This window comes from Tripterygium wilfordii, chromosome 20 (assembly GCF_013401445.1).
Source record: "Tripterygium wilfordii isolate XIE 37 chromosome 20, ASM1340144v1, whole genome shotgun sequence".
Classification (NCBI taxonomy): domain Eukaryota; kingdom Viridiplantae; phylum Streptophyta; class Magnoliopsida; order Celastrales; family Celastraceae; genus Tripterygium; species Tripterygium wilfordii.
The window spans coordinates 10246154-10259090 of record NC_052251.1 but is presented as its reverse complement, the minus strand read 5'-3'; the positions used below and the strand labels follow the sequence as shown (position 1 = coordinate 10259090).

The window sequence follows — 12937 nt, the reverse complement described above, 5'->3', positions numbered from 1 at the left end:
TTTTCTAGACATAAGAATCAATGGCAATGGTTCAAAAAAAACAAAGTAATGCATGACTTTTGGTTTGTAATGTTTGGACCGAATTTTTCAACATGATATCAGAGTTAAGACTCTCTCTTTTTGGACATGACCTCTACATTTTCACTTGTCGGATTTAACATAACCCTACCCACAAGTGTGGAAAGTGTTAATACTTTATCTCACACTGAATTGGCATAACCCAACCGATTAACATGTATGTATGGTTAATACTACAAGCAGAGTTGACACAAACAAGCCTCTCTCGATGGTGTTATCTGCAGAAGTCTGTCAATACCCAGAAATTCTTGCTGTTGCCTTGCAGAAAATCATCCAATTTTGCCAAAATTTGCTTCAACAGCAGTTTGCAGCAATGGCTGGTAAGGATAGGGTCACAGAGTTTACTCCCTAAACTAGCTATTTTTGCTGAAAGAAGATTGATCCAACAGTAACATAAACACAAAAAAGGCAACCCGAGTACGATGAATCCAGAATTCGCAAGCAGAAGAATTCCACCAGCCAAGAACAGATGTTCCCAATTGTTTCATATATTCATGTATATAACATGAGATTACTTTCCAAGCATGTGCTCCAGTTCACCTCTAGCACAAATGTAGCAGCACTATGCTGTCTAGACATTCTCAATTACATAAAAACTACATCAGTTCATTACAAACCAGCACCATTACTGAAAACATAGATTCCATGTTTGAAATTATTGAGAAGTTCAAACCCGCAGCTAATAATAAGGAGAAACTACTGGAACCACGGCTCTTAAAAGATCAACTCACTTCTAGATTAAATGTTGTTCAATCTTGCTTTTGAGCGCGCTTTTATCAGCCCCTACTATCTTGTCAACCTCCTTGCCATTCTTTATGAAGAAAAAGGAAGGAACACTGCTAATATTCCAGCGTGCAGCCACATCTCTTGCCTCATCTATGTCAACTTTCAGGAAAACAACTTTTGGGTACTTTGCAGCTAAGCTCGTGAAGAGTGGAGAAATGACTCGGCAGGGCCCGCACCAGGTTGCAGTGAAGTACAAAATTGCCAGGCGAGATGCTCTTGAAGCTGCATTCAATTTGGTATCCAGTTCGCTAGTAGAGTGGATGCCAATAACTTGCCCTGTTTATCAGGGGAAACATAATAAACCATCCCATAATTGTAATCGCATAAGATGTTGATCTGCATGCATAAATTAGTGGCCAAAATAAAAAGATTCGACTGAAGAAGCCGTTAAAACTTGACGACTTATGCTAAGGTCCACAAAAAAGTACTGACAGTCTAGCTATCACATCACTCTTTGGACAGACAGAAGCCTCTGGAAAAAAAGAGGAAAGATTCTTGAAGGTACGTCATGTCACCAGACTGATCCATGGTGATTCTTACAAAATTGAAATTAGGTTGCCTTCAAACAGAAGGCTGTCAGATCCAGCAGGTCAAAGATAACAGAAGAGATTGTGATTCCACAACCATTCTCATCTTTAACAGCCTATGCAGCTTAATATGCAAAGAAAAAGCAAGTATAGGATAATAATACTTCACTATAGCTTAGATCAATGGTTTTTGCAATTAAATCTGATTGGCCATATAAATTTAGTCAAGTGTAATATTTGCATGTAAAATGATCACAAATACTCACAAGTGAAGATTAAAATTGGCAATAAAAGTTAAAAGTCTTAGATCCAAACATTACTAGCTAGATAAGTATTCATGCACACAGATATCAAATGTTATGAACCTACTAATAATCCTAATAGGATTTCACTAAGAGGAAAATGCCTTGCAATTTGCAAAGCCTGCCAGAGACAAGCCCAAGATTTCAAAAATATTCAATGAGGGTCACTTGGTCCAGAATAACTGTGCAGGGATAGGCCCGAGAGATATCACAAAAGATAAACAACTCTAGCACACAAAGCTCCCGCAGTGGGAGGGATCAGGCACATGCAGTATGCATGCATACCTTACCCTCACATAATATGTGGAGAGGTTGTTTCCAAGAACTGAACCTGTAACTTCCAGGTTGCACCACTGCAACTCTAACATTGGGTCACATGTTCATCTGTGCCTAAGAGATATCATATTAAATATAATTTCAAAATAGACCACAACCCATACCATCTTTCAAAGCAGCCAGCGCTTCCTGATCCTGCAAAACAATTGAAATGGATGGGCTTTAGATTCAAGGCGGTCAACTAGTTATTGGGATAGCGACTCAGAATCCTTCAGAGGTGGCAAAACATAATGCAGATTGTAAGACCAAAATTTTGCCTACAGAATTTTCCATCACAATCAGATTTTCTTACTTGGGCTGCTTGCTGTTTTTTCCTCTCATTCTCAGCTTTTCTTAGCCCCCTTTCTTTCCTCAAGCGTTCATATTTTCTCCGATGCTCTTCAATTTTGTGTGCATTAGGTTCAACCTGTGAACTCAAATGGATTATCAGAAACTAGTTTCTTAGCATATTTAACCAAAGGATACAAAAGAAGAACAAAGAAGATGGAAAGCATATTACCTTTTTAAGCATCAAACCAATCTCCTCATCATGATCCAACTTTGAAGCCAAATGAAGATCTCTTGCTGCTTCTTCCCAGTGGCCCAACAAGGCCTTCGCCATTCCTCTGATTTTATATCCTTTAGCTGAGTCGGGGTTGATCTGAAGCATATAAATTAGCCCTTCAGCTCAAGGCACAAACTTCCTGCACAACATATACAAGCATGGCTACAGCGATACCATGGCTTACCTCTAAAGCTGCATCAGCATCACGTATTGCGGCATTTGGTTTGTTCAGTTTGACAAAGACACTAGCTGAAAAACAAGTAAATTAAGTCATTACGAAAACAATACAATAGTATACAGAGAGAAAATGAATAAATAGCATGAAAAATCAAGCAAGGTTCAAATATTAGACACAAGAAAGGGGAAAATGAGAAGAAAAGAAAATAACCTCTGGTTGCATATAATATAGCTGAAGTTGGATTCAACATGATAGCTTCAGTTAAATCATCAATGGCTTCATCCAGCTTACCTGAAAGACAGGAGAAGAATGTTAGCGGAAGAAAAAAAACAACAGGAAAAAATACTTGACAAGATGCAAATATGATAAGCAGAAGTGTAACCATCAGAGATTGCATCCATGGCTTTTAATTTTTGTATCTGCGCAGCATCCCGCATTTCTTCAGTAACTTCAACTGAAGGGTTTCCCATCTTCAATCATTAAACAAGCATATAATATAAGAACAGTAGAAGCATATCAGAGATCTCTGTACCAACAAATGATAGATACGTATAGCATTGCAGGAATTAAATCTTTACCTTCTGCGGGGGATCATTGTCGGGTTTCACTACATCAGAATCATCCAACTCAATATCAGACTCGACGAGCTCGTCCTCATTCTCAGAGGAAAGATTGGGTCTTCTGGCATCAACATTTTCTTTTGTGTCTGACATGTTGTCAACACTACCTTTACCCTGCATAAAATTCCACCACTACCAATCTAAAATCTTTGACAGAGCTGGAGAACTGACTCTGATATGAATATTAATGCATCGATAATTTCTTTGCGGAAAAGTGGGCAAGAATATAGTGAAACTGTAGCTTTGATAAAATTAACGAATTCTTGTTGTATGAACAACAACAAAAGACAATTGCAGAAGCAGAATGGATTGCAGTTTCGGTAAATAGTGCCTCACCGATTTAGGGTCCGGTGGAATCCGAGCACCAAGACTGCAACGAAATACCCCCCATATTTTTATCTACAACTTATATACAACAGACAAACCTGCAATAAAAACTTGAAAACATGAGAGTAAGAGATGTACCTCTGCAGGTAGGATTTGAAGAAGGACAGAGATGGGTCGTGGAGAACTGAAGGGTTCGTGCGGCACTGTTGAATGAAGTCCTTAAGCTCTGCTACTCTCGAGGAATCCATTTTTATTTGCTGTTTCTTCTCGAAGAGAATCTAGAAAGAAGAAGAAACTGCGTAGAGAATTTCTCAAGTGTTCGCTGATTTTGTACGCGTGAGCTGGATTGTTCCTGAATCGCGATCATCTCTGGTGTGGCAGATCCAACCGTTAACTTTGTTGACCCAGTGAGTCAAACTGTTAAAAGGCCCTACCCACGAGGCTTTGGCCCATGTAAGTTCCGATACTCTTGCCCAAATATGTTAAGTATGAATATAAACCCGAAATCTTCTCACTCGCGATAAATTTGATTTTTGTTTGAAAAAAAAATATCGTTAAACTCGTAAAACTCAATCAAAACATATTTATTATTTGATTTTTTATAAAAAATTAACTACCCCTTTTTTATTACAACAGAGTCCATTGTAAACATTACAGTAGACCCGTGCACCCAAATATGTTGACACTTAACAATACAAAGATGATAAATGTGGACTCGAGGTTAATGTAGAAAATCAAACTTGAGTTCTTTGTTAATGTGGATTTGTTAATTGAGTTATTGAGCCAAAAGAATCTATAGTTGACTTGGGGATATCTTAGTTGGTTATCTCTCCAGACTCAAGGCAAACGTGGCCAAGATCGAGAGTTCGAACCAACCAACTGAAATATTTCATTGTGAGATTCTGGTTCCATGTGCTTATCCCACTTCCGGGCCCCTTCCCTCATGAGTTTTAACCCAATCATACATGTCATCAGCATGATGCGTGCTACTCTGACAATCGAACTATCGAAGTTTACGCTCACTCAGTTGTCTGAACTTCGAGGGGCATGTTGAGCTAAGTGATTGATCTGTTACCAAAATTTTTTTGTGGATTATGAGTGACGAAGTGTTACGTTGCCTTCAAACCATGCACAAAGATGGTACGCGTCTCAAAGTCACAATATGTACACAGTTTTCCCAGGTTGCTCTTTCCTTGATACAACTTAACATGTAATTGCATACCCAACAAGAGAATTTCTGGCCAGAAATATATCAGAGGCTACAAAATTAATATACATAGAGAAAAAGGAAAAAAAAAAAAAAAAAGGTGTACTTCCAATGCTAGAATAGAACTTCTACTCCTACAACAGCATACCTGTTGGTAATTTAAGTTACAATTCCAATGTCAGAGGAAGCAATCGTACCGATCACGTTGAGGTGAAAAGAATAACTAAGAATTACAACCATATATTTAAAATGATCTAAGAACTTAACTAAGTTTTGACCTTAAAGAATTGCTGCTAGAATCGCGAGCGGGAAAAAAAAAGAGAGGTTCTACCGAGCCTCCTCCTTGCATGACTGATGATACTGCACTTCTAATCCCCTCAGCATTCCCGTTGATTGCTAATTGTGGCTGGAAGAGGAAATGAACTAGTGGAAGTAATAGAAATACTGAAACCTTCGGACCCAGTGCTGCCGCATTCTGGAGATTTCTTGTTGACGTTGTATGGTAAGGTCGTCATCACCCTGAAAGAACAAATGGGATCTTTTAAGCAAAAGTATAACACAAGGTTCACAATAAGAACATCCAGTCCTAATTTAGATAACTTCCCATGGGACATTGGGCAGCTTATTTACCCCTAAAGATCCAAGTCGATTGTTCCTACATACCAACTACCCTAGCTTGCCCTCTATATTAACTCATGTCTCCCCCCATTCCCATAATAGTCCACCAAGCAACAAACTACCTATAATCTAGTTACCGGTATAGCAAATTTCAAGTATATCAAAAGGGGCATTCCTTTTTACAGTAATTCTCTAAAAAGGGATGTTTCCTATTGAAACTGAATCAAACATTGCACCATCTAGCGATGGATTCATTCCACTCTCTCAAACCAAAGCTCAACCACATGGCCTTCAGAATTTGATTAACTCACAGTAATAAAGCACAATAAAACTAATAACTCAGGAAGCTCATAAAATCACTTGACATCTCAAAAATGCAATTGAACGTAGAATCGCATGACATTAAAGATAACGCATACAAGAATGTATGCATAAAAATTCAGCTCAATCCAATGTCATTTGGTAGGTTGTATTGCATTACATTAAAGATAACACATACAAGAATATATGTATAAAAATTCAGCTCAATCCAATGTCATTTGGTAGGTTAAACAACCTAACCAACAGAATGCCAGAAATTTCCCTAAATGCATTCGAGCACTTGAACTGTGTCCTAGGGAATGTCTAAACTTGGCCATTAAGCATTCAGCACAAACTAGACACCTATAAAGATATTTATATAAATTTTCAGATCAATCTAAGTTCCTAAGGAATTAATCCTTAGCCACAGAAATGGCTGCAAATGGCTTCTTTTCAAGCCATAATGAGGCCTTGAGAAAAACTCTCAGTTAAACCACATATTTGTCTGCACATCCTTATATGACACATTAACATGCTCACAAAGTTTCAGCACGGAATTCACAGAAATTCTCATGCAACTAAAGTATGGCACTAACTGATGTTTTATCGTTGATGTCAAATGGGCAGTTTTGGGCGTTCTATGTGAGAATCAAATATTTCCCCTAGAATCCTCGAGTATTTATGCTTCTTTTGAGTATTTAGGAGAGCATGAAAAGTTTCAACTCAATTGGAGTTGATTTGATATGCAAACTAGCACCATGGCAGATTAGGGTCAAATTCATAACCTTAATTTAGCCCAGTTTGATTGAATGACTTGATCATCAATCTAAACCACTCAAAACTTCCCTATTATGGTATGACATTATTAAAGACAAGTAAATGAGTATGTGTATCAAGTTTCATGTCAATTGGAGTTCATTTGATATCAATAGTAGGATCCAAAATTCTCCTCACTAATAGTGCACATCAGGTAACAACACTTAGCATGCGACACAAGTACACATATCCAGAAATGACCACAACACATTTCAAACATCAAAACATGAGAATTTATCATGTATATGGAATTATCAAATCAAAGCGAGGACCAATAGTCCAACAATTGAGGCAATGATTTCTTCTAAAAGGCAAAGCAAAAGTTAGAAAGTAGCTCCTATTTAGCGATCCTCGGGGAAAAAAATTGAGCAACATAGTCTGTAATGTTGAAATGGTAGGATTTGTCCTATCATTGCTCATTACAAAAAAGGAACTTCCATGAGTTTTAAGGCGTGCACTAGAAGACAGGCCCGTGTCAGAATAAATAACATACTCAATGGAAACATATTTCAAAATTATAATATTTCATGCCCCTGAGGCCTGAGCTGTCTAAATATGGACAAAGAATACGAGGTCAATTTCAAAGGGATATTTCTGACCTAGTAAACAAAATACTTTATTTGAATCAAGAACATTGTTGTCTTGCAGTGAGTTGAAAGACCAATTAACAGCACTGGAATATTTCTATGAAAAGTCAAATATCCAGAAATTAATATGCAGGGATTGCTACAAACCTTTCCTTGCGCTTCTCCAAGAATCGAGCCAGGGATGCTTTACGGCTCTGAGGTACAGCAACTGCAAAGATAAAAATGTTTCATGATTTCGATACCAAGCTAAGAAAACCACTGGATAAGAGATTGTGCATTTTAAAAACAAAAGATAATCACAAAGCATAAAATGGACAGACAAGAGCTATACCTCTAGGAACAAGGGTCGCACCAACAGGTCCAGCCGAACTTACTACTTTGGGAGGCTCCGTTTGATTTCTTGGTGATGTTAAACCACTGACTGGCTTCGCTGCTTCTAAATCATTGATGTTATTGGGTCCTCCAGTGGATAATGAATTAACACGGGAGATCACAGAAATGGGGTTTGAAAGGCCTGAGCAAGGTGATCCATTATGAGACTTGTTTGTAATCACTGTCGATAAATCATTGATGCTATTAGATCCTCCCCCAGGCCGAGAATTAACATGGGAGATCACAGAGGTGGAGCTTGGAAGGCTTGAGCGTTGTGATGCAGTATGAGAGTTGTTTCTAATCACTGTTGATAAATCATTGATGCCATTAGATCCTCCCCCAGGCTGAGAATTAACATGTGCGATCACAGAGATGGGGCTTCGGAGGCTTGAGCATGGTGATGCAGTATGAGAGTTGTTTCTAATCACTGTTGATAAATCATTGATGCTATGAGACCCTCCCCCAGGCTGAGAATTAACACGGGAGATCACAGAGATGGGGCTTGGAAGGCTTGAGCTTGGTGATGCAGCAAGGGACTTGTTTCCAACATAAACATCACTGGTACAAGGCCTTGGGATCGGCGCCTGCAGTTGAGCCGAGGGAGGTGATTTCCCATGACCTGTAGAAGACCCATTTCCAGCCAATAACATGATAGCCTGGGCCTGCCAAAAAGAAAAGGAATCATCAGATATGAAATTCCACCTTAATAATCAGATGAGGCAAGACAGATGGCGAGGATACCTTCTCAGGAGACACATCATCATAAACACACACAGAACCAGCATAGAATATGGTCAACTGAGCAGGTGCCCCAGTGGACTTGGAAGTATTTCTGCAAAACAAACTCTATTTCAACTAAAGCCATTTGAGCAGTCCCTTAAGTTGATGGTTTCAATTTTCAATCCCTTGTATACTTTAGGAGTGCATGAATGGTAACACATAGATACCTTATATCAGTGCTGCCAACGACAGAACTTGTATTAGGAAAACCAGAAACATGAGCTGTAATTGGAACTCCTCCAAGAGGCTGTGAATTGGTCTTGACAAAATTACCAAGCCTATAGTGTCCTGCGGGAGGAAAATGGGACTGCAGAACTGGGGCATGCATAGAGACTGTAGTGGTTTGATTAGATTCTTTGGAGACAGGAAATACCCTAACTTCCTGAGAACGGTGCACCGAGTATGCATCAAAGTGCAGCTGACCATAGGGTGGCATCGCACAGTGATTACCAGCCTTCCCATCAAGTATAATATTTTTCTACAAATCATGGAAGCAAAAAAATATGGAAAAGGTCAGTTCACATAACAATATCCCTATTGTGATGCAAACAAGGTTAAAACTTCACTCTGTATCAGATTTTTCCAGTTATTAAAATGACAATAAATTAATGTAAATAGATCAATGAACAGAATCGACCAGTGGTCTTTAAGCTTTAAGATCTCAAATTCACTCTATATATGTAAGTATGTTGAGGTTAAAATGCAAGTTAGATGTAATACCATGCAGTAAATGTTGGTGACAACAAACCTGAGCTACAACAGACTGTTGTTTCTTGTAAGAATCAAAAGCATCAGAAGTTGATACAGGCATTAATCCAGACGACGCCATAGGTCTCAGCTTGTCGTCTTGAGAAGCCTTGAATGACCAGAGTTGAGGAATGGCAGAATCCTTGTTTGAAAATGAAAGCTGCATCCCTGAATGCCTCGTCAGTACTGAGGAAATAAAAGGAGGAAAATTAAGCCCAATTAGCTGTATCCAGTATGAAAATCACAATCCAAATCCGATCTGACTTGAATTCTCTTCTTCCTTTACTTTTGCTACATTGACAGAAATTTGTCTTAATACCTTGGAGAGAAAAAAGAAAAAATAAAAAACCTATAAGGAATTTGTCAAACGTCTGGTTCAAGAAGATGAACTTATAAGTCACTCCAAATCAATAGTCAATACACCATTGTTGAGGTCCTTATAGAAGTTCACAAGCTATAAGTTTGAACAGCATTATTAAAAGACAATCCTAAAAACGTTTATTTAATATACAACTGTTAAAGTTTGGCTTATATATATTTATAAATTCCAATTAAAATTAACAAGATGCCTTGTTCTAATAAATAATTACGGCATAGAAATGCGAGCACAACCATGTGACTCCGAACTAAGCATCTTGTTGCAGATGGTCTATTTATATTATACAATCTTGCCCTCTAATAACTAATAGATAACATTATATTAAATTATCAAATAACATTATTATAATATCATACTTTCTACAATGCAGATTGCACCAATCCACGCATCGTTATTTAGAATAATTACACAACACATGACAATTATAATAATGACCAATATATATTGTGCTCCTAATAACTCAATGGCATCATACTGTTGATTATGCAATTACTTTTAACTTGTCCTATTTTAGTATCTTCTTCTGTGGTAGGGCATATATTGAGTTGTAAATTTGCACCCAGAAAGAAAAATGGTTTAAAAATGATCAAGATGCGTCAAAAAAGTATCACGCACACATGTATACAACACACACACACACATATATATTGAAACAGCGCTTCAGTGACCAACTCAGCAGACGAAGCTGAAACCAATACATTTGACCAACAGAGCCACCAATGAATACATACAGGCACGTCAGATTTGAACTCTAAATCGTTAAAAATGAAAAGAAGAACTAAACTATATTATACTGCATATACGGATATACCTCGTTTGGACGACTAACATTTTATTTTCTCACTCAGTTGGCGATGCGGTAAGAACAAAATAAGGTTACTTTCATCCCTTAAAAAATTTGTGGTAGGCAGCTATTGATCCATTATTTAGTGGTGTGAGAAGTAGCGATGCTTTAATCACTCTATTCAAAGTACGTCAACCAATTTTTGTTCTTTTAGAGGGTTAAAATAATGTTTTACCCTGGACAATAACTAGCCTTGTTTGGCTTCTGAGAAAGTATAGAAGGGGAAAAAAAATAACTAATAAGTTTTTAGAATTTATAGTGATTGGCAAACAAAACATAAACGATAAATCGCACCTGACCTGCTCAATATAATCTAAGTAGTTGATATAAGCTCAATAATAAAGATCCCAAATTTGTGGAATTGTGGGCTTTCTGAGTCACTTTCTCAGCAACCAAACAGAGCAAATAACTCAAAAAAAAAATTTAAACAATCAATCCGACTACAAATAGTCCCGTGAAACTCGTAATTCCTAGAAAAATCCCATCAATTTCACGTTCGCCGACTTACCCAATAACGAACCAGCATAAAATCTAATCACGGGTTAGAACTTAGAAGGAGAACAAAATTGAATTCTGAAATCCAGAGAAACAAACCTGAGTCATTAGAACCATCAACGGCCGCCCCTTTCACTGTAACTGCCGAATTCTTCGAACCCAGTCCCAGAAAATCTCTCTCCATCTAAATAACAGAATCCCACAAAAATTAATCTCTGAAACAAAAACAGAATCTCTACTCGGCTTCCCAGCTCTTGCAAAGGCACACTATGAGAAACTAAAAGAACAAACGTTTCACTTTCATTTCTTTAATCAAAAGGAGAGAGAGAGTGAGAGGTAATTAACTATTAAGTGGGGTCAGCTCCACATGCAAGATCTGGACCGTCTATTGTTGGTGAGATTCGATTCCTCTAGTTTCTTTCTTAATAGTGGTAACCGGGGTTTGCCGGTGACAAAGCACGTGCGTCAACTAATTAACGCGCGAAGACCTCCTGCTGGGCTGGTGGTGGGGCTCTCCCTCTCCGGGCGCGTGCGATGTGGCTCATGTGTAAATGTTTTTTTTTAGCAAAATATAGTATAATAAAATAAAATAAAAACTAATTAAACAAACGACAATTAGTGAACCTTGGAGTAATCACCAATAATTCAGTATATAATTAAATAAAAAAAGATTTCTTGTTCTCCTTGGCGTTATATCTATACAATATATATACATATATATGTGTATATATATATATATATTAAAGAATTTGAATTTTTTTGTTTGCATATGCATTCTACAGCTCATCTCTTCGTAATTTTTTTAATACGATGGGAATTATAAAACTTTTTTAAAAATATTTTAATTCACTTTGAGTGGTGCATTATTGATCTAGCCATACATGCATATATATTAAATTAATAATAATATTTCAACCCGACCCAACCCACATTTTTTATGAACGACTCGTTCTATTTTTTTTTCATAACGAATGATTTTTATGGTGGTAGTTAGTTAGTTAAGTGTTTTTTTTTAAACAAGGGTTTGAGGAGGGGGTAGGATTCGAACCCGTATCATAATGTGTGGGTGATCTCTTACATGCCAGGTAATTGCCGTTCAAAAGATTTAAATTCATAAATTTGTATTAATTTAACCAAAATATATATACTAATCGACAAAACAATTAATTAATTGTTATTATATTACAACAAATAATCGTGTATACAATCCCATGGGACAAGACATATAAAAATATTATATATATATATATATATAATTTTATACACACACATATAGAATTGGAGAAATACTTTATTCACATGATGGAGGATGAGAACAGAAAAGTCAAAAGCCTTGTGCCATACTTTAAAAACGTTCCTAAAAATTTAGCAGGGCCAATTGTTTTATTCGGAATTAAAATTTACGCATGTAGAAGGAAAATGTCAAAATATTTATAAATATATAAGTATATATACATACATATATATATATATATTATAAAATAGTCCCCATCAACCTTTATGTTATTATTAAAAACAAATAATAGTTTAATTAGTAGTAGTGGGGTCTCCCTGCCTCCCAATCAACCCAGAGATAAAAACAAAGGAAAAGGCACGTTCTACATGCTGAATTCTTTATTTGTGGTCACAAAGAAAGCAACATCTATGTGTGTGTGTGTGTATATATATATATAATTATATATTGTGGACAGATGATAATAATAATAATTATAACAATAATAATAATAATGAAAAGATCCTCACGAAACTATTATTTCTGTTATTGTATCACTTTAATAATATGATTAGTTGATAGGTTGAAGGAAAAATGGTAGAATATGCAAGTGTTGTTGAGGTAGAGATTGTTCTTTATATACACCGGTGAGGTGAATTGTGCTATATAAATATAATATATTAACCATTTGTTGAGAGTATCGTGGTGAATATATTTAGGGTCAAACCGTATGAACTTAAAAGATATTGAATTCAATTTTTACTGTAAACAATATCTGTGTGGCCATGCATCAGGCTTTACCCAATTTATCACGTCGTCTCGTAGAAAACTTTTGTACGCATGGGTCCAACGGGTTAGGCGTAGATTCATACGAATGTCCA

General features: G+C 36.8%; 2 protein-coding genes across 4 annotated transcripts; both read right to left on the bottom strand.

The window, feature by feature from the left end:
• Nucleotides 1–536: 536 nt before the first annotated feature.
• On the bottom strand, nt 537–4058 carry LOC119986396 (TPR repeat-containing thioredoxin TDX). Of its 2 annotated transcripts, XM_038830940.1 has the most exons (10): nt 3837–4058; nt 3708–3741; nt 3330–3485; nt 3134–3221; nt 2962–3042; nt 2758–2822; nt 2529–2669; nt 2322–2435; nt 2134–2164; nt 537–1140 (listed from the first exon to the last, which is right to left on the bottom strand). In XM_038830940.1, the coding sequence occupies exons 1-10, from the start codon at nt 3944–3946 to the stop codon at nt 812–814; spliced, it is 1149 nt and encodes a 382-aa protein (XP_038686868.1). In that variant the 5' UTR covers nt 3947–4058; the 3' UTR covers nt 537–811. The 2 variants fall into 2 exon arrangements, with proteins under 2 accessions (XP_038686868.1, XP_038686869.1); XM_038830941.1 differs by lacking the exon at nt 3708–3741 and having other exon boundaries at nt 3837–3993.
• A 950-nt stretch (nt 4059–5008) lies between these two features.
• Nucleotides 5009–11139, bottom strand: LOC119987542 (protein TIFY 6B-like). 2 transcript variants are annotated; one of them, XM_038832473.1, is made up of 7 exons: nt 10943–11139; nt 9127–9311; nt 8546–8856; nt 8340–8430; nt 7558–8260; nt 7374–7434; nt 5009–5424 (listed from the first exon to the last, which is right to left on the bottom strand). In XM_038832473.1, exons 1-7 carry the CDS (start codon nt 11025–11027, stop codon nt 5283–5285), a joined length of 1578 nt encoding a protein of 525 aa, XP_038688401.1. In that variant the 5' UTR covers nt 11028–11139; the 3' UTR covers nt 5009–5282. The 2 variants fall into 2 exon arrangements, with proteins under 2 accessions (XP_038688401.1, XP_038688402.1); XM_038832474.1 differs by having other exon boundaries at nt 9127–9416; nt 10943–11085.
• Between the last annotated feature and the right edge of the window lie 1798 nt (nt 11140–12937).